Here is a 19,599-nt window from a genome sequence, read left to right on the forward strand (position 1 = left end):
GACAATAAACGATGCTAGATGGTTGACAGTTGTTGATGTGTTCAGATGGTCCCTGGTTCATCCCGGTTTGGGGGCAAGAAGCGGGATGGAAGTAATGCTGTTGACCCAAGTCTGTTTATCCATCATAGCATATACTGTACACTTTCTGGGGAAAAAAGGAACCCAAAATGGTTCTTTGGCTGTCCGTGTAAAGGGTACTACATGGAACCCAAAAGGGTTCTACCTGGAACCAAAAGGGAGCCACCTGGAACCCAAAAGGGTTCTACCTGGATTCCAAAAGGGTTCTACCTGGAACCCAAAAGGGTTCTACCTGGACCCCAAAAGGGTTCTACCTGGAATCCAAAAGGGTTCTACCTGGAACTAAAAAAGGTTTTGCCTATAGGGACAGTCGAAGAACCCTTTTGAAACCCTTTTTTCTGAGAGTGATATTCCAGAATTCTCCTCTGTAACCCAGGACTACAGAAGGGCTTTGGTGTCACACAGCCCACTGGGAACACCACGTCATTTGAACGTGGACATTTTGATGATATTTGGTAGAGACGTTGATCAATGACATTTCAACCTTTATTCACCCCACTCAAAAAGACAGCCAGAAGTTTGTTGAATTCCCAATGACAATTGAAAAAAAAGTCGAATCAAATTTTATTTGCACCATGTACGGAATACATCAGGTGAAATACAGTGAAATCCTTACTTACAAGCCCTTAACCTGTCTGGGAACGTGGGATGCACCCTAGTCAACAGCCAGTGGAATCGCGTCGCGCGAAATACAAATACCTCTATATGCTATAACTTCAATTTCTCAAACATATGACTATTTTACACCATTTTATAGATACACCACTCCTGAATCGAACCACGTTGTCCGATTTCAAAAAGGTTTTACAGCAAAAGCAAAACATTAGATTATGTTAGGAGAGTACCCTGCCAAAAAAAATCACACTGCCATTTTCAAAGCAACTAACATGCATCACAAAAACCCAAAACACAGCTAAATGCAGCACTAACCTTTGACAATCTTCATCAGATGACACTCCTAGGACATCATGTTACACAATACATGCATTTTTTGTTCGATAAAGTTCATATTTATATATAAAAACAGCATTTTACATCGGCGCGTGACGTTCAGAAAATATTTTCCCTCAAATGCTTCCGGTGGATCAGCGCTACAATTTACAAAATTACTATTCGAAAACATTGTTAAAATGTAATATTGTCATTCAAAGAATTATAGATTAACATCTCGTGAATGCAACCGCATTGCCAGATTTAAAAATAACTTTACTGGGAAATCACACTTTGCAATAAACGACGTGGTATGCTCAGAAAAATGGAACCATCTAAAATCAAATATACTATTGTAAATATTCCCTTACCTTTGATTATCTTCATCAGAAGGCACTTCCAGAAATCCCAGGTCCACAACAAATGTAGTTTTGTTCGAAAAAGTTAATAATTTATGTCCCAATAGTTCCTTCTTGTTAGCGCGTTCCGAATGCTACTCATAATGTACTGAAGCGCGCGGGACTTGTCGTCACGAATGTGCAAAAAATATATATTTACGTTCGTTCAAACATGTCAAACGTTGTATAACATAAATCTTTAGGGCCTTTTTCAACCAGAGCTTCAATAATATTCAAGGCGGACGATTGCATTGTCTTACTAAACGTTTCGGAACAAAAGGGTTCCCATGGGCGCCCGCGTCATAGTAGTAATGGCCCTCCCCCTGTGACCAACTTCCCAAGCCTCTCTTTGGGTCAGTTTCTACCATAGAAGACTCAAACCACTTTGTAAAGACTGTTGACATCTAGCGGAAGCCTTAGGAAGTGCTAAATGAATCCTAACTCACGGTGTGTTTCAAAGGCAAAGTGTAGAAACTGATTCCACAAATCAGATTTCCACTTCCTGTTAGGATTTGTCTCAGGTTTTTGACTGCCATATGAGTTCTGTTATACTCACAGACACCATTCAAACAGTTTTAGAAACTTTAGAGTGTTTTCTATCCAAATCTACTAATTATATGCATATTCCAGTTACTGGGCAGGAGTAGTAACCAGATTAAATCGGGTACGTTTTTTATCCGGCCGTGCAAATACTTCCCCCTAGCCCCAACAGGTTTTAAGCAACAACAATGCAGTTCAAGAAATAGACGTAAGAAAATATTTACTGAATAAACTAAAGTAAAAATGTAAATAAAAGATACACAATAAAATAACAATAATGAGGCTATATACAGGAGGTATAGATACCGAGTCAATGTGCGGGGGTACAGGTTAGTCGAGGTAATTTGTACATGTAGGTAGGGGTGAAGTGACTATGCATAGATAATAAACAGTGAGTTGAAGCGGTGTAAAAACAAAGGGGGTGGGGGTTCAATGTAAATAATCCGGTGGCCATGAGATGAATTGTTCAACAGTCTTATGTCTTGGGGTTAAAAGATGTTAAGGAACCTTTTGGACCTAGACTTGGCGCTCCGGTACCGCTTGATGTGAGGAAGCAGAGAGAACAGTCTATGACTTGGGTGACTGGAGTCTTTGACATTTTTTGGGGCCTTCCTCTGACACCGCCTATTATATACAGTACCAGTCAGAAGTTTGGACACACCTACTCATTCAAGAGTTTTCTTTATTCTTTTTCATTTTCTACATTGAAGAATAATAGTGAAGACATCAAAACTGTGAAATAACACATATGGAATCATGTAGTAACCAAAAAAGTGTTAAACAAATCAAAATATATTTTAGATTTTAGATTCTTCAAAGTAGCCACCCTTTGCCTTGATGACAGCTTTGCACACTCTTGGCATTCTCTCAACCAGCTGCATGAGGAATGTTTTTCCAACAGTCTTGAAGGAGTTCCCACATATGCTGAGCACTTGTTGGCTGCTTTTCCTTCACTCTGTGGTCCAATTCAGCCCAAACCATCTCAATTGGGTTGAGGTTGGGTGATTGTGGAGGCCAGGTCATTTGATGCAGCACTCCATCACTATCCTTGGTCAAATAGCCCTTACACAGCCTGGAGGTGTGTTTGGGGTCATTGTCCTGTTGAAAAACAAATGATAGTCCCACTAAGAGCAAACCAGATGGGATGGCGTATCGCTACAGAATGTTTTGATAGCCATGCCGGTTAAGTGTGCCTTGAATTCTAAATAAATCACAGGCAGTGTCACCAGCAAAGCACCTCCACACCATCACACCTCCCCCTCCATGCTTCATGGTGGGAACTACACATGCAGAGATCATCCGTTCACCCACACCCCGTCTCACAAAGACAGTGGTTGGAACCAAAAATCGTAAATTTGGACTCATCAGACCAAAGGATAGATTTCCACACGTCTAATGTCCATTGCTCGTGTTTATTGGCCTAAGCAAGTCTCTTCTTCTTATTGGTGTCCTTTAGTAGTAGTTTCTTTGCAGCAATTCAACCATGAAGGCCTGATTCACGCAGTCTCCTCTGAACAGTTGATGTTGAGATGTGTCTCTTACTCTGTGAAGCATTTATTTGGGCTGCAATCTGAGGTGCAATTAACTTTAATGAATTTATCCTCTGCAGCAGAGGTAACTCTGGCTCTTCCTTTCCTGTGGCAGTCCTCATGAGAGCCAGTTTCATCATAGCACTTGATGGTTTTTGCGACTGCACTTGAAGAAACTTTAAAAGTTCTTGAATTTATCTGGATTGACTGACCTTCATGTCTTAAAGTAAAGTTTCTCTTTGCTTATTTGAGCTGTTCTTGCCACAATATGGACTTGGTCTTTTACCAAATAGGGCTATCTTCTGTATACCACCCCTACCTTGTCACAACACAACTGATTGCAGCTCTAGCCTTTGTGCCTTGGTGCGGATGTTGCCTGTAATCCATGGCTTCTGGTTGGGATATGTACATACGGTCACTGTGGGGACAACGTTGTCGATGCACTTATTGATGAAGCCGATGACTGAGGTGATGTATTCCTCAATGCCAATGGATGAATCTCTGAACATATTCCAGTCTGTGCTAGCAAAACAGTCCTGTAGCTTAGCATCCGCATCATCTGACCACTTCCGTATTGAGAGAGTCACTGGTACTTCCTGCTTTAGCTTTTTATTAGAAGCAGGAGGATAGACTTATGGTCAGATTTGCCAAATGGAGGGATAGCTTTGTATGCGTCTGTGTGTGTGTAGTAAAGGTGGTCTAGAGTTTTTTTTCCTCTGGTTGCACATGTGATATGCTGTAGAAACGGATTTAAGTTTGCCTGCATTAAAGTTCCCGGCCACTAGGAGCGCCGGTTCTGGATGAGCATTTTCTTGTTTGGTTATGGCCTTATACAGCTTGTTGAGTGCGGTCCTAGTGCCAGCATCGGTTTGTGGTGGTAAATAGACAGCTACGAATAAAATAGATGAGAACTCTCTCAGTATATAGTTTTGTCTACAGTTTTTCATGAGATACTCTACCTCAGGCGAGCAATACCTCGAGACTTCTTTAATATTAGACATCGCGCACCAGCTGTTATTGACAAATAGACACACACCCCCACCCCTCGTCTTACCAGACGTAGCTGCTCTGTCCTGACGATGCACGGAAACCCCAGCCAGCTCTATATTATCCGCGTCGTCATTCAGCCATGACTAGGTGAAACATAAGATTTTACCGTTTTTAATGTCCCGTTGGTAGGATAGTCTTGATTGTAGATCATCCAGTTTATTTTTTCCAGTGATTGCACATTGGCCAATAGGACACAGATTAAATATGGCAAACAATTCCACTCCTTTTAATAATAAGTGGCAGTTTAGTTTTGTTTGTATGAAAAATTCTTACATATTCCTTTTAAGATTGTGACCAAGAAAATTCAATTGTGAACAGTTCCTATTTGGGTAAACCAAAATGTTTTATAATGTAGGTATCAGTATTTTGTCTCCCCCATAATCCAACTTCTTATCTTGCCAAATTTTTAAGGAGTTTTGTTTACACACCTCCTTGACAGTGGTTTACCCACTAGCTGACGAATTCTCACAAGGCACCTCGACCGCTTCACGCAAATGACAGGGATTTGGCCCTGTTCTCAGGGAAGCAGTATAAACTTTGAGTCGGACTCATTAATGAAAAAAATCTTCATCCAGTTCAAGATGATTAATCTTTGTTCTGATGTCCAGAAGCTCTTTTTGGTCATAAGAGACGGTAGCAGCAACATTGTGTATAAAATAACAACAACAAAAATTTGGAGCCCGTAAAACAGCAGCCATTTTCCAGGTCTATCAATATTTACATTTACATTTACATTTAAGTCATTTAGCGGACGCTCTTATCCAGAGCGACTTACAAATTGGTGCATTCACCTTATAATATCCAGTGGAACAACCACTTTACAATAGTGCATCTAAATCTTTTAAGGGGGGGGGGTTAGAAGGATTACTTTATCCTATCCCAGGTATTCCTTAAAGAGGTGGGGTTTCAGGTGTCTCCGGAAGGTGGTGATTGACTCCGCTGTCCTGGCGTTGTGAGGGAGCTTGTTCCACCATTGGGGTGCCAGAGCACCCCAATATGCTTTTCAACCATCTAAAATCACAACAATGTTCAAATGGGAACACCAAAATCAGATATTTTGTATTTATACGACATCTTAATGTGTTATCACTGTGCTTCATCTAATAGCAAAACCAAATGACCTGGATTACAGATGAAATTACATTAAAAATACATGGTGCAAGTGATTAATGCTGTTGGAGATTCTTCAGATTATTATAGTAATGGTGAAGATCTCCACAGACCGGTAACCTTTGCACGCTATCTTGAACTTGCACACTTTCTGTGATTACAGAAGACATTTAAAGCTACAATAACATCAAAATGTGCCCCCTAAAAAATGTATTATTGATATATTGGATTCACGTCTTCATCTCAACCAAAAAAAAGCGTAAAATGTGGTTCATTCACGTCTCAATCAAAAGTTAAAGAATTAGGACTAAATCAAATTAAATCAAACTTTAAATATAGTTTGATTTGATTTTGTCCGATTCTTTAACTTTTGATTGAGACGTGAATGAACCACATTTTACGTTGATACATCTTTGCAAATCGAATGTATTTTCCAAGTAGATTCCATTACATTTTAGTCATTTAGCAGATGCTCTTATCCAGAGCGACTTACAGTAGTGAATGCATACATTTCAATTCATTTCATACGTAATTTTTTTTCTTCGTACTGGCCCCAGTCCAACCCACTCCTCAGAACCCCCAGCCAGTCCAACACTCTCTTCAGAACCCCCAGCCAGTCCAACACTCTCCTCAGAACCCCCAGTCAGTCCAACACTCTCCTCAGAAACCCCAGCCAGTCCAACCCACTCCTCAGAACCCCCAGCCAGTCCAACACTCTCCTCAGAACCCCCAGCCAGTCCAACACTCTCCTCAGAACCCCCAGCCAGTCCAACACTCTCCTCAGAACCCCCAGCCAGTCCAACACTCTCCTCAGAACCCCCAGCCAGTCCAACCCACTCCTCAGAACCCCCAGCCAGTCCAACACTCTCCTCAGAACCCCCAGACAGTCCAACACTCTTCTCAGAACCCCCAGCCAGTCCAACCTTCTCCTCAGAACCCCCAGACAGTCCAACACTCTCCTCAGAACCCCCAGCCAGTCCAACACTCTCCTCAGAAACCCCAGCCAGTCCAACCCACTCCTCAGAACCCCCAGCCAGTCCAATCCTCTCCTCAGAACCCCCAGCCAGTCCAACACTCTCCTCAGAAACCCCAGCCAGTCCAAACCACTCCTCAGAACCCCCAGCCAGTCCTACACTCTCCTCAGAACCCCCAGCCAGTCCAACACTCTCCTCAGAACCCCCAGCCAGTCCAACACTCTCCTCAGAACCCCCAGCCAGTCCAACACTCTCCTCAGAACCCCCAGCCAGTCCAACACTCTCCTCAGAACCCCCCGCAAGTCCAATCCTCTCCTCAGAAGCCCCAGCTTTTTAACTCTGCATTGTTGGGAAAGGGCTAGTAAGTAAGCATTTCATGGTAAACTCTGCACCTGTTGTATTTGGCACGTTGAGTAAAGTAACAAATAGCAAGGCCTTAGTGATTATTTGACCAGTTGAATCAGTTGAATCAGGTGAATCAGTTGAATCAGGTGTCCAGGTGAATCAGTTGAATCAGGTGATCATGTGAATCAGTTGTATCAGATGAATCAGGTGAGCTTGGACTGGAAGCACTGGAACACGTAAAATATGTGGAACTGGCTGGAGGTTCTGGTGGAGAGGTTTAGGAAACACTGGATTATATCAGGTGGCTGTTTGTCAGACAGACTATGTGTTTCTCTCTCTCTCTCTCAGAGGCGGCAGTAGGCATCCAGTTGAACGTAGCAGACATCCTTCCTCCCAAGGAGAAGGTTACACCAATCCCAGAGGGAAGCGCCTTCTTCTGTCTCAGCAAGACCAACCCGTGAGTCTCTTACAAACGCGCTAAACTAGTCGACTATATGTTCTAATGAAACGCACTAGGGCTAGTGGACTATTGCTATTATACTAGAGGACTACTACTATTATACTAGTGGACTACTACTATTATACTAGTGGACTACTACTATTATACTAGTGGACTACTACTATTATACTAGTGGACTACTACTATTATACTATAGTAATACTACTATTATACTAGTGGACTACTACTATTATACTATAGTAATACTACTATTATGGACTACTAAAATAAATGTGCATCTGACGAATAGTGAGCAGAGACATTGTTTTCCTTTTCTGAAGCTTATTTAAAAATGAAAAAAATAATATTTAGGTAATTAGGTTTGATCCCAGCTCTTCTGTGGAAGTTGAGACTGTGCTAGCCCACTGAACTAAAGCCTAGGCATTAGCTTTGAGAGTTAACACACGTCTTCAGTTCTTAGGTAAGGTTTCTTATCTGGTCTTCAAATTATTACTTTTTTTGTTTGTTTGTTTCTTCTTGTTCTTCTTGTTCTTCTTCTTCAGGATCCGTCGGGGTTGCCACTTCCTGATCCACCACCACATCTTCTGCAATCTCATCCTGGTCTTCATCATCCTCAGCAGCTGCTCTTTGGCCGCAGAGGATCCCATCAGAGCACACTCCTTTAGGAACAATGTAAGTTACACACTCCTTTAGGAACAATGTAAGTTACACACTCCTTTAGGAACAATGTAAGTTACACACTCCTTTAAGAACAATGTAAGTTACACAGTCCTTTAGGAACAATGTAAGTTACACACTCCTTTAAGAACAATGTAAGTTACACACTCCTTTAAGAACAATGTAAGTCACACACTCCTTTAAGAACAATGTAAGTTACACACTCCTTTAGGAACAATGTAAGTGTAATGCTTTCGTTTGGAGAAGTATCGGAGTCAGGCGCAGGACACAGGGATGAGTGCAAACAAAACGTGTTTACTCAGAAACCAGAATCAAAAATCTCCCACAGCAAAATAACAGGGTTGGGAGAAGCTCCTCCAACAACCACAAAACAGGAAACAATCACGGACAAACAGGAAACCAGAGGGTTAAATAAGGAACATAATCAGGGAATTGAAAACAGGTGTGTATAATTAAGACAAAACCAAACGAACAGGGAAACATAGATCGGTGGTGACTAGTAAGCCGGTGACGTCGATCGCCGAACGGCGCCCGAACAAGGAGAGGGGGCCGACTTCGGCGGAAGTCGTGGACAGTAAGTTACACACTCCTTTAGGAACAATGACTCTTTTCTCCATAAATAATATGAATATGCTTGAGCTGATGTTCATTAAGAAATCATGGTGGCAAACGCACTGGGTAAACCGTTTAAAGACTGCAAGCGCACTAGAGCGAATTATAATAGCTTTTCTTGTAACTGGTGGTTTTTAAGTGCATTCTAACGTCGACTTTGTTTATGGAAAGCGCATCAATTGAGTTGAAGGTTTTACGCGTGCTGAGTTGTTGGGTCTCGAACGCTGCGCGAGTAGAACATTTGAAATGGAAGTTATTGGAACTCCCTCGCGTGCTTCTGTTATTGTAAGGGCTGTCGTGAGAGAGAGAGAGAGACCAAGGTGCAGCGGAGTTAGTGTTCATCTTGACATTTAATTCAAACAAATGAGAACACTATACAAAAAAAAAATGGAAAACCGACAGCCAAACAGTACTGACAGGAAACACACTGAACAGAAACAATTACCCATAAAACCCAAAGGAAAAACATGCTCCTTATGTGTGACTCCCAATCAGCAACAACGAGCTTCAGCTGTGCCTGATTGGGAGCCACACACGGCCCAAAACAAAGAAATACAAAAACATAGAAAAAGGAACATAGAACGCCCACCCAATGTAACACCCTGGCCTAACCCAAATAAAGAACAAAAACCCCTCTCTATGGCCAGGGCGTTACAGATATGGTGAAAAATTCACAATGAAACCAGCATTAAATGTGGAGAATTATATATTTGCATCTGTTGGGCCATCAAGCAACCTATTCATTTCTATGCCATTGTAGGCAACTGTAGGCTACCATTTGATACAATAAATATGTTGAAATGACTATCACTGGAGTAATTGCAAATCGAATTTGTCCAAACGGATTTAATAAATAGCCTATAATTTCAGTGTATTGTTGTAGTAGCCTTGTGTTATTATGTAACTTTTAATGTTGAGTTAATTACATTGGAAGCAATTGTGGTCATGGTCACAGCTCTATCCAATTCCCAATCAGCTGTTGTTAGAATGCATTAGAGTGAAGGTAACAGTCAGTCAGATTATGCTACAGGTGATCAGCTGTTAGAGTGAAGGTAACAGTCAGTCAGATTATGCTACAGGTGATCAGCTGTTAGAGTGAAGGTAACAGTCAGTCAGATTATGCTACAGGTGATCAGCTGTTAGAGTGAAGGTAACAGTCAGTCAGATTATGCTACAGGTGATCAGCTGTTAGAATGCATTAGAGTGAAGGTAACAGTCAGTCAGATTATACCTGTAGCAGGTGATCAGCTGTTAGAATGCATTAGAGTGAAGGTAACAGTCAGTCAGATTATACCTGTAGCAGGTGATCAGCTGTTAGAATGCATTAGAGTGAAGGTAACAGTCAGTCAGATTATGCTACAGGTGATCAGCTGTTAGAATGCATTAGAGTGAAGGTAACAGTCAGTCAGATTATACCTGTAGCAGGTGATCAGCTGTTAGAATGCATTAGAGTGAAGGTAACAGTCAGTCAGATTATACCTGTAGCAGGTGATCAGCTGTTAGAATGCATTAGATTGAAGGTAACAGTCAGTCAGATTAGGTTACAGGTGACCAGCTGTTAGAATGCATTAGAGTGAAGGTAACAGTCAGTCAGATTATACCTGTAGCAGGTGATCAGCTGTTAGAATGAAGGTAACAGTCAGTCAGATTAGGTTACAGGTGATCAGCTGTTAGAGTGAAGGTAACAGTCAGTCAGATTAGGTTACAGGTGACCAGCTGTTAGAATGCATTAGAGTGAAGGTAACAGTCAGTCAGATTATGCTACAGGTGATCAGCTGTTAGAATGCATTAGATTGAAGGTAACAGTCAGTCAGATTAGGTTACAGGTAAAAGCATATTCATTTCACATCCATAACCTATGATTCCTATTTGATTCAGTGATTGAAATGAAGACCCCCATCCTCAGCCTCTTTCCAGCAGACTAATTGGGAAACACATTCACTTCCTACCTCGGAATCGCCTCGCTATGATTGAATAAATTAGTCTGGCTTTTTTGAAGTAAGCAAGCTGCTAAATGGTTACGTTTATATCCATCTGACATCTTGTCTAGGCGACTGTAGGCTATCTGGAATAAGATATAGACCTATCAGGGGATATAAACAACCTGCATCTAGCTAAGCAAGCCATGGCAAAGTTGAATTACAATCATAAAACCCAGATTGTATTCAGAAGCCTAGGCCTATTGAAATGACAAAGTCAATCACGCACATAGGCATTGCTATTTGCATTATCCATTTATTACAGTTTATAGTCCTAACATCTGGCACAGAATAAGAAATCTCCTCGTTTCTTTGAAGTTGGTCTCTGAGTGTTTCTTACGCAGGGATCTCAAGATGCTCTGTTCAACTTTCATCACTCAAATTATCTATAGTTATGTACATGGCCCCCCTCCCCCCCCCAAAAAAAAAGGGGATTTATTTACAATCATAGCAGTCAAGCGAGTTATATTCGACAATCATCGTTGGAAAATGATCTGCCGAGTTTAATAAGGGCGAATTATATTTTATCTTGCGACATATTCAAATTCCTTTTACTACGTCAAGTTAGCTCGCAATAATTATTATTTTAATGGAAAACAGAATTGTGCTTCTTACGGCGTTACAAGTTATGTCAACTTTTTTTTTTTTTTTACTTCCTTATAACGTTATACATGTATATGTTTTTAAAAAAATATATAATTTCTGGGATGGTAAAATACTTAGTGTAAACTGAAACATCTAAACCAGATCTGAAGTAAACAAGATAATGGAGCTATATATATATATATATATATATATATATATATATGTACAGTATCTCACAAAAGTGAGTACACCCCTCACATTTTTGTAAATATGAGTATATCTTTTCATGTGACAACACTGAAGAAATGACACTTTGCTACAATGTAAAGTAGTGAGTGTACAGCTTGTGTAACAGTGTAAATTTGCTGTCCCCCTCAAAATAACTCAACACACAGCCATTCATGTCTAAACCGCTGGCAACAAAAGTGAGTACACCCCTAAGTGAATATGTCCAAAATCCAGAAAATCACATTGTATGATTTTTAAGTAATTCATTTGCATTTTATTGCATGACATAAATATTTGATACATCAGAAAAGCAGAACTTAATATTTGGTACAGAAACATTTGTTTGCAATTACAGAGATCATACGTTTCCTGTAGTTCTTGACCAGGTTTGCACACACTGCAGCAGGGATTTTGGCCCACTCCTCCATACAGACCTTCAGGTTTCGGGGCTGTCGCTGGGCAATACGGACTTTCAGCTCCCTCCAAAGATTTTCTATTGGGTTCAGGTCTGGAGACTGGCTAGGCCACTCCAGGACCTTGAGATGCTTCTTACGGAGCCACTCCTTAGTTGCCCTGGCTGTGTGTTTCGGGTTGTTGTCATGCTAGAAGACCCAGCCACGACCCATCTTCAATGCTCTTACTGAGGAAAGGAGGTTGTTGGCCAAGATCTCGCGATACATGGCCCCATCCATCCTCCCCTCAATACGGTGCAGTCGTCCTGTCCCCTTTGCAGAAAAGCATCCCCAAAGAATGATGTTTCCACCTCCATGCTTCACGGTTGGGATGGTGTTCTTGGGGTTGTACTCATCCTTCTTCTTCCAAACACAGCGAGTGGAGTTTAGACCAAAAAGCTCTATTTTTGTCTCATCAGACCACATGACCTCCCATTCCTCCTCTGGATCCTCCAGTTGGTCATTTGCAAACTTCAGACGGGCCTGGATATGCGCTGGCTTGAGCAGGGGGACCTTGTGTGCACTGCAGGATTTTAATCCATGACGGCGTAGTGTGTTACTAATGGTTTTCTTTGAGACTGTGGTCCCAGCTCTCTTCAGGTCATTGACCAGGTCCTGCCGTGTAGTTCTGGGCTGATCCCTCACCTTCCTCATGATCATTGATGCCCCACGAGGTGAGATCTTGCATGGAGCCCCAGACCGAGGGTGATTGACCGTCATCTTGAACTTCTTCCATTTTCTAATAATTGCGCCAACAGTTGTTGCCTTTTCACCAAGCTGCTTGCCTATTGTCCTGTAGCCCATCCCAGCCTTGTGCAGGTCTACAATTTTATCCCTGATGTCCTTACACAGCTCTCTGGTCTTGGCCATTGTGGAGAGGTTGAAGTCTGTTTGACTGAGTGTGTGGACAGGTGTCTTTTATACAGGTAATGAGTTCAAACAGGTGCAGTTAATACAGGTAATGAGTGGAGAACAGGAGGGCTTCTTAAAGAAAAACTAACAGGTCTGTGAGAGCCGGAATTCTTACTGGTTGGTAGGTGATCAAATACTTATGTCATGCAATAAAATGCAAATGAATTACTTAAAAATCATACAATGTGATTGTCTGGATTTTATTTTAGATTCCGTCTCTCACAGTTGAAGTGTACCTATGATAAAAATTACAGACCTCTACATGCTTTGTATGTAAGAAAACCTGCAAAATCGGCAGTGTATCAAATACTTGTTCTCCCCAATGTATATAAATATATACATATATAGATATATAAATATATACATATACACATATATACATATATAAATATATACATATAATAACATCATATTGAGAACAAACAACCACCAAAATAAAAACTAGAGTGTCAAGGAGAATAAAACATTTAAAAAATATCGTGTCATGGGGTCCCCATTGAGTTTGTTACAATATTTCAGTCACTCAGATAGCACAAAGGCATAACTCTGTCAAAGTGCAGGAAATTAGCTTTAAAACAGCTAAATGTTGTCTCTGGGTCCAATCCTGTTCTGATCTACTGGAACACATAGCCCTGACTATGCACAGAAACACTGGGTTCAGACCTGACCTCACAGACCCAGTCACCAGGCTCCCTGAGCAACACACACACACACACACACACACACACACACACACACACACACACACACACACACACACACACACACACACACACACACACCACACACACACACACACACACACACACACACACACACACACAGAGAGAGAGAGAGAAGCAGCTGTCCTGATTGCACATTTGGTTCAGTCATCATGCTAGACGTGCCAATTACAGCCAGCTGAGGAAGGACCGTCTTGTAACGTGCAATCAGAGAATCAGTGGGCGCGTTCCAGACTGTCTTGTAACGTGCAATCAGAGAATCAGTGGGCGCGTTCCAGACTGTCTTGTAACGTACAATCAGAGAATCAGTGGGTGTGTTCCAGACTGTCTTGTAACGTACAATCAGCAAACCCCCACAGGGAGGCAGAGAAGGTAGTGGGGTGCGTTCAAGGGAGGAAGTGGGCGCTTTTCCAGGAATGCATAAAGTGAAAGACTCTTTGCCCAAAACATATGATCAGATTGTTCAATCGTATTAATTTGATTCCTGGAATTTCCTAAATATATATCTGATACCCTGTCTTCGTCCCCTCTCTACCCTACAGGTTCTGGGCTATGCAGACTATGCCTTCACCTCTATATTCACAGTGGAGATTATACTGAAGGTAATGACGAATAAAAGCAGACTGTTTGTCACTATGAAGTGTTATAGATTTGTTATGAAATATGAGGCTACATAGCGCACAGTAGGAGCACTATGAAACAGTGGAGGCATCCCAAACGGCACCCTATTCCCTCCATCGTGCACTTTATAGGGAATAGGGTGCCATAGGGCTCTGGTCTAAAGTAGTGCACTATATAGGGAATAGGGTGCCATAGGGCTCTGGTCTACAGTAGTGCACTATATAGGGAATAGGATTCCATAGGGCTCTGGTCAAAAGTAGTGCACTTTATAGGGAATAGGGTGCCGTTTGGGACACATACAGACTGTGATTTGTAATGCAAGATTAAATTGATACCATATCACTACTAAGTTCTCATTTTATTATGTTCCCTGTCCTAACACCTCCTGTTCTCTTTTTTCCTACACTCCCCAACTCCTCCCCACCTCATCTTCCTCCTCTTCCCCACCTCCTCATCTTCCTCTCCATCCACCTCCCCCTCATCCTCCTCCTCCGCCTCCCTCTCCTACTCCTCCTCCCCACCTCCTCTTCCTCCTCCTCCCCACCTCATCCTCCTCCTCCACCTCCCTCTCCTACTCCTCCTCCCCCACCTCCTCCCCCACCTCCTCTTCCTCCTCCTCCCCACCTCCTCCTCATCCTCCTCCTTCGCCTCCCTCTCCTACTCCTCCTTCCCCACCTCCTCCTACTCCTCCTCCCCACCTCCTCCTCCTCATCCTCCTCCTCCTCCTCCTCCTCCTCCACCTCCCTCTCCTACTCCTCCTCCCCCACCTCCTCCTCCGCCTCCCTCTCCTACTCCTCCTCCCCACCTCCTCCTCTTCCTCTAGATGACGGTTCATGGAGCTTTCCTCCACCAAGGTTCATTCTGTAGGAACTGGTTCAATCTGTTGGATCTCCTGGTGGTCTCTGTGTCTCTGATCTCCTTCTTCCTACAGTGAGTCTCAATCAAACTTCTGTACAACGTTAGGCATCATAGCCTTAGCCTAGCATGTCCACTGTATAAGCGCTGAGTACCATTACCACACCGGTATTTTCTGGTCATAGCTACGGTGCATTCAGAAAGTATTCAGACCCCTTCACCTTTCCCACATTTTGTTACGTTACAGCCTTATTCTAAAATTAATTAAATTGTTATTTTTTTCTGTCATCAATCTACACACAATACCCCATAATGGCAAAGCAAAAGCAAATTTATTCAAATAAAAAAAAATGAAATACTCAGTACTTTGTTGAAGCACCTTTGGCAGCGATTACAGCCTCGGGTCTTCTTGGGTATGACGCTACAAGCTTGGCACACCTGTATTTGGGGAGTTTCTCCCGTTCTTCTCTGCAGATGTTTCTACAACTTGATTGGATTCCACCTGTGATATATTCAATGAATTGGACATGATTTGGAAAGGCACACACCTGTCTATATAGTTGACACTACATGTTAAAAACCAAGCCATGAGGTCGAGGGATTGTCCGTAGAGCTCCGCGATAGGATTGTATCGAGGTACAGATCTGGGGAAGGGTACCAAAAACATTTCTGCAGCATTGAAGGTCCCCAAGAACACAGTTTTCTCCATCATTTTTAAATGGAAGAAGTTTGGAACCAACAAGACTCTTCCTAGAGCTGGCCGCCCGGCCAAACTGAGCAATCGGGGGAGAAGGGCCTTGGTTAGGGAGGCGACCAAGAACCTGATGGTCACTCTGACAGAGCTCCAGAGTTCCTCTGTGGAGATGGGAGAACCTTCCAGAAGGACAACCATCTCTGCAGCACTCCACCAATCAGGCCTTTATGGTAAAGTGGCCAGACAGAAGCCAGTCCTCAGTAAAAGGCACATGACAGTCCACTTGGAGTCTGCCAAAAGACACCTAAAGGACTCTCAGACCATGAGAAACAAGATTCTCTGGTCTGATGAAACCAACCTAGCGTCACATCTGGAGGAAACCTGGCACCATCCCTACGGTGAAGCATGGTGGTTGCCGCATTATGCTGTGGGGATGTTTTTCAGCGGCAGGGACTGGGAGACTAGTCAGGATCGAGGGAAAGATGAACAGAGCAAAGTACAGAGAGATCCTTGATGAAAACCTGCTCCAGAGCGCTCAGGACCTCAGACTGGGGCAAAGGTTCATCTTCCAACAGGACAACGACCTTAAGCACATAGCCAAAACAACACAGCAGTGCAGCAACGCTCCACATCTAACCTGAAAGAGCTTGAGAGGATCTGCAGAGAAGAATGTACAGGTGTACCAAGCTTGTAGCGTCATACCCAAGAAGACCCAAGGCTGTAATCGCTGCCAAAGGTGTTTCAACAAAGTATTGAGTAAAGGGTCTGAATACTTATGTAAATGTGATATTTCAGTTATTTTTGAAATATACATTTGCAAAAATACCACTGTCTATGTATTTGAGAGTTTTTATATCTCTCCAGCCTCATTCCTCAGTTTTTTACTGAAACAGGGGCAGGGAAAGTCTTTTTTTATTGTTTCAACTGCTGATTGCCCCGTAAAAGCTGTAGAACACACCAGCTATCTGAGTGAAGAACCACATCAGTATCCTACCTGTTCTGAAATCAGTACTCCTACCTGTTCTACAATCAGTATCCTACCTGTTCTGAAATCAGTACTCCTACCTGTTCTGAAATCAGTACTCCTACCTGTTCTACAATCAGTATCCTACCTGTTCTGAAATCAGTACTCCTACCTGTTCTACAATCAGTATCCTACCTGTTCTGAAATCAGTACTCCTACCTGTTCTGAAATCAGTACTCCTACCTGTTCTACAATCAGTACTCCTACCTGTTCTACAATCAGTACTCCCACCTGTTCTACAATCAGTATTCTACCTGTTCTACAATCAGTACTCCTACCTGTTCTGAAATCAGTACTCCTACCTGTTCTACAATCAGTATCCTACCTGTTCTACAATCAGTACTCCTACCTGTTCTGAAATCAGTATCCTACCTGTTCTACAATCAGTATCCTACCTGTTCTACAATCAGTATCCTACCTGTTCTACAGTAGGATAACCTTATGTGACTCTCTCTCTCTCCCTGTATTCTCTCTCTCTCTCTCTCTCTCTCTCTCTCTCTCTCTCTCTCTCTCTCTCTCTCTCTCTCTCTCTCTCTCTCTACCTGTACTCTCTCTCTCTTTCTCTCTCCCTGTTTCTCTCTTTCTCTCCCAGTTCGAGTGCCATCTCTGTGGTCAAGATTCTCAGGGTACTCAGAGTACTCAGGCCTCTACGAGCAATCAACAGAGCCAAAGGACTGAAGGTAAGGGTGTGTGTGTGTGTGTGTGTGTGTGTGTGTGTGTGTGTGTGTGTGTGTGTGTGTGTGTGTGTGTGTGTGTGTGTGTGTGTGTGTGTGTGTGTGTGTGTGTGTGGTTGTGTGTGTGTGGTTGTGTGTGTGTGGTTGTGTGTGTGTGGTTGTGTGTGTGTGTGTGTGTGTGTGTGTGTGTGTGTGTGTGTGTTTGTGTGGTTGTGTGGTTGTGTTTGTGTGTGTGTGTGTGTGTGTGTGTGTGTGTGTGTGTGTGTGTGTGTGGTTGTGTGTGTGTGGTTGTGTGTGTGTGTGTGGTTGTGTGTGTGTGTGGTTGTGTGTGTGTGTGTGTGTGTGTGTGTGTGTGTGTGTGTGTGTGTGTGTGTGTGTGTGTGTGTGTGTGTGTGTGTGTGTGTGTGTGTGTGTGTGTGGTTGTGTACTTGTTTGTTGACCTGCCTAACAGTGGTGTGTTCTGTCCATTCAGCATGTGGTCCAGTGTGTGTTTGTAGCCATCAAGACCATCGGTAACATCATGATCGTCACTACTCTACTACAGTTCATGTTCGCCTGCATCGGAGTCCAGCTCTTCAAGGTAACCTGTTCTGTACTGTACTGTACTGTACTGAGAGTCCAGCTCTTCATGGTAACCTGTACTGTACTGTACTGTACTGAGAGTCTAGCTCTTCATGGTAACCTGTACTGTACTGTACTGAGAGTCCAGCTCTTCATGGTAACCTGTACTGTACTGTACTGTACTGAGAGTCCAGCTCTTCAAGGTAACCTGTTCTGTACTGTACTGTACTGAGAGTCTAGCTCTTCATGGTAACCTGTACTGTACTGTACTGTACTGAGAGTCCAGCTCTTCATGGTAACCTGTACTGTACTGTACTGAGAGTCCAGCTCTTCATGGTAACCTGTACTGTACTGTACTGTACTGAGAGTCTAGCTCTTCGTGGTAACCTGTACTGTACTGTACTGTACTGAGAGTCCAGCTCTTCATGGTAACCTGTACTGTACTGTACTGTACTGTACTGAGAGTCCAGCTCTTCATGGTAACCTGTACTGTACTGTACTGTACTGTACTGAGAGTCCAGCTCTTCATGGTAACCTGTACTGTACTGTACTGAGAATCCAGCTCTTCATGGTAACCTGTACTGTACTGTACTGAGAGTCCAGCTCTTCAAGGTAACCTGTACTGTACTGTACTGAGAATCCAGCTCTTCATGGTAACCTGTACTGTACTGTACTGTACTGAGAGTCCAGCTCTTCATGGTAACCTGTACTGTACTGTACTGAGAGTCCAGCTCTTCATGGTAACCTGTACTGTACTGTACTGAGAGTCTAGCTCTTCATGGTAACCTGTACTGTACTGTACTGTACTGAGAGTCCAGCTCTTCATGGTAACCTGTACTGTACTGTACTGTACTGAGAGTCCAGCTCTTCATGGTAACCTGTACTGTACTGTACTGAGAGTCCAGCTCTTCATGGTAACCTGTACTGTACTGTACTGAGAGTCTAGCTCTTCATGGTAACCTGTACTGTACTGTACTGAGAGTCCAGCTCTTCATGGTAACCTGTACTGTACTGTACTGAGAGTCCAGCTCTTCATGGTAACCTGTACTGTACTGTACTGTACTGAGAGTCCAGCTCTTCATGGTAACCTGTACTGTACTGTACTGAGAGTCCAGCTCTTCATGGTAACCTGTACTGTACTGTACTGTACTGAGAGTCCAGCTCTTCATGGTAACCTGTACTGTACTGTACTGTACTGAGAGTCCAGCTCTTCATGGTAACCTGTACTGTACTGTACTGTACTGAGAGTCCAGCTCTTCATGGTAACCTGTACTGTACTGTACTGTACTGAGAGTCCAGCTCTTCATGGTAACCTGTACTGTACTGTACTGAGAGTCCAGCTCTTCATGGTAACCTGTACTGTACTGTACTGAGAGTCTAGCTCTTCATGGTAACCTGTACTGTACTGTACTGAGAGTCCAGCTCTTCATGGTAACCTGTACTGTACTGTACTGAGAGTCTAGCTCTTCATGGTAACCTGTACTGTACTGTACTGAGAGTCTAGCTCTTCATGGTAACCTGTACTGTACTGTACTGTACTGAGAGTCCAGCTCTTCATGGTAACCTGTACTGTACTGTACTGTACTGA

General features: G+C 42.9%; 1 protein-coding gene across 1 annotated transcript in view; it reads left to right on the forward strand.

The window, feature by feature from the left end:
- Window positions 1-19,599, forward strand: part of cacna1fb (calcium voltage-gated channel subunit alpha1 Fb) — a 183,032-nt gene that overhangs the window by 80,104 nt on the left and 83,329 nt on the right. The window contains exons 19-24 of the mRNA XM_082962277.1: window positions 7,303-7,411; window positions 7,957-8,086; window positions 14,125-14,184; window positions 15,027-15,133; window positions 17,369-17,456; window positions 17,923-18,030. Coding sequence (XP_082818403.1) covers window positions 7,303-7,411; window positions 7,957-8,086; window positions 14,125-14,184; window positions 15,027-15,133; window positions 17,369-17,456; window positions 17,923-18,030 — 602 coding nt within the window. The remainder of the gene's footprint in view (window positions 1-7,302; window positions 7,412-7,956; window positions 8,087-14,124; window positions 14,185-15,026; window positions 15,134-17,368; window positions 17,457-17,922; window positions 18,031-19,599) is intronic.

This window comes from Salmo salar, chromosome 15, assembly GCF_965601325.2.
Source record: "Salmo salar chromosome 15, fSalSal1, whole genome shotgun sequence".
NCBI classification, from domain to species: domain Eukaryota; kingdom Metazoa; phylum Chordata; class Actinopteri; order Salmoniformes; family Salmonidae; genus Salmo; species Salmo salar.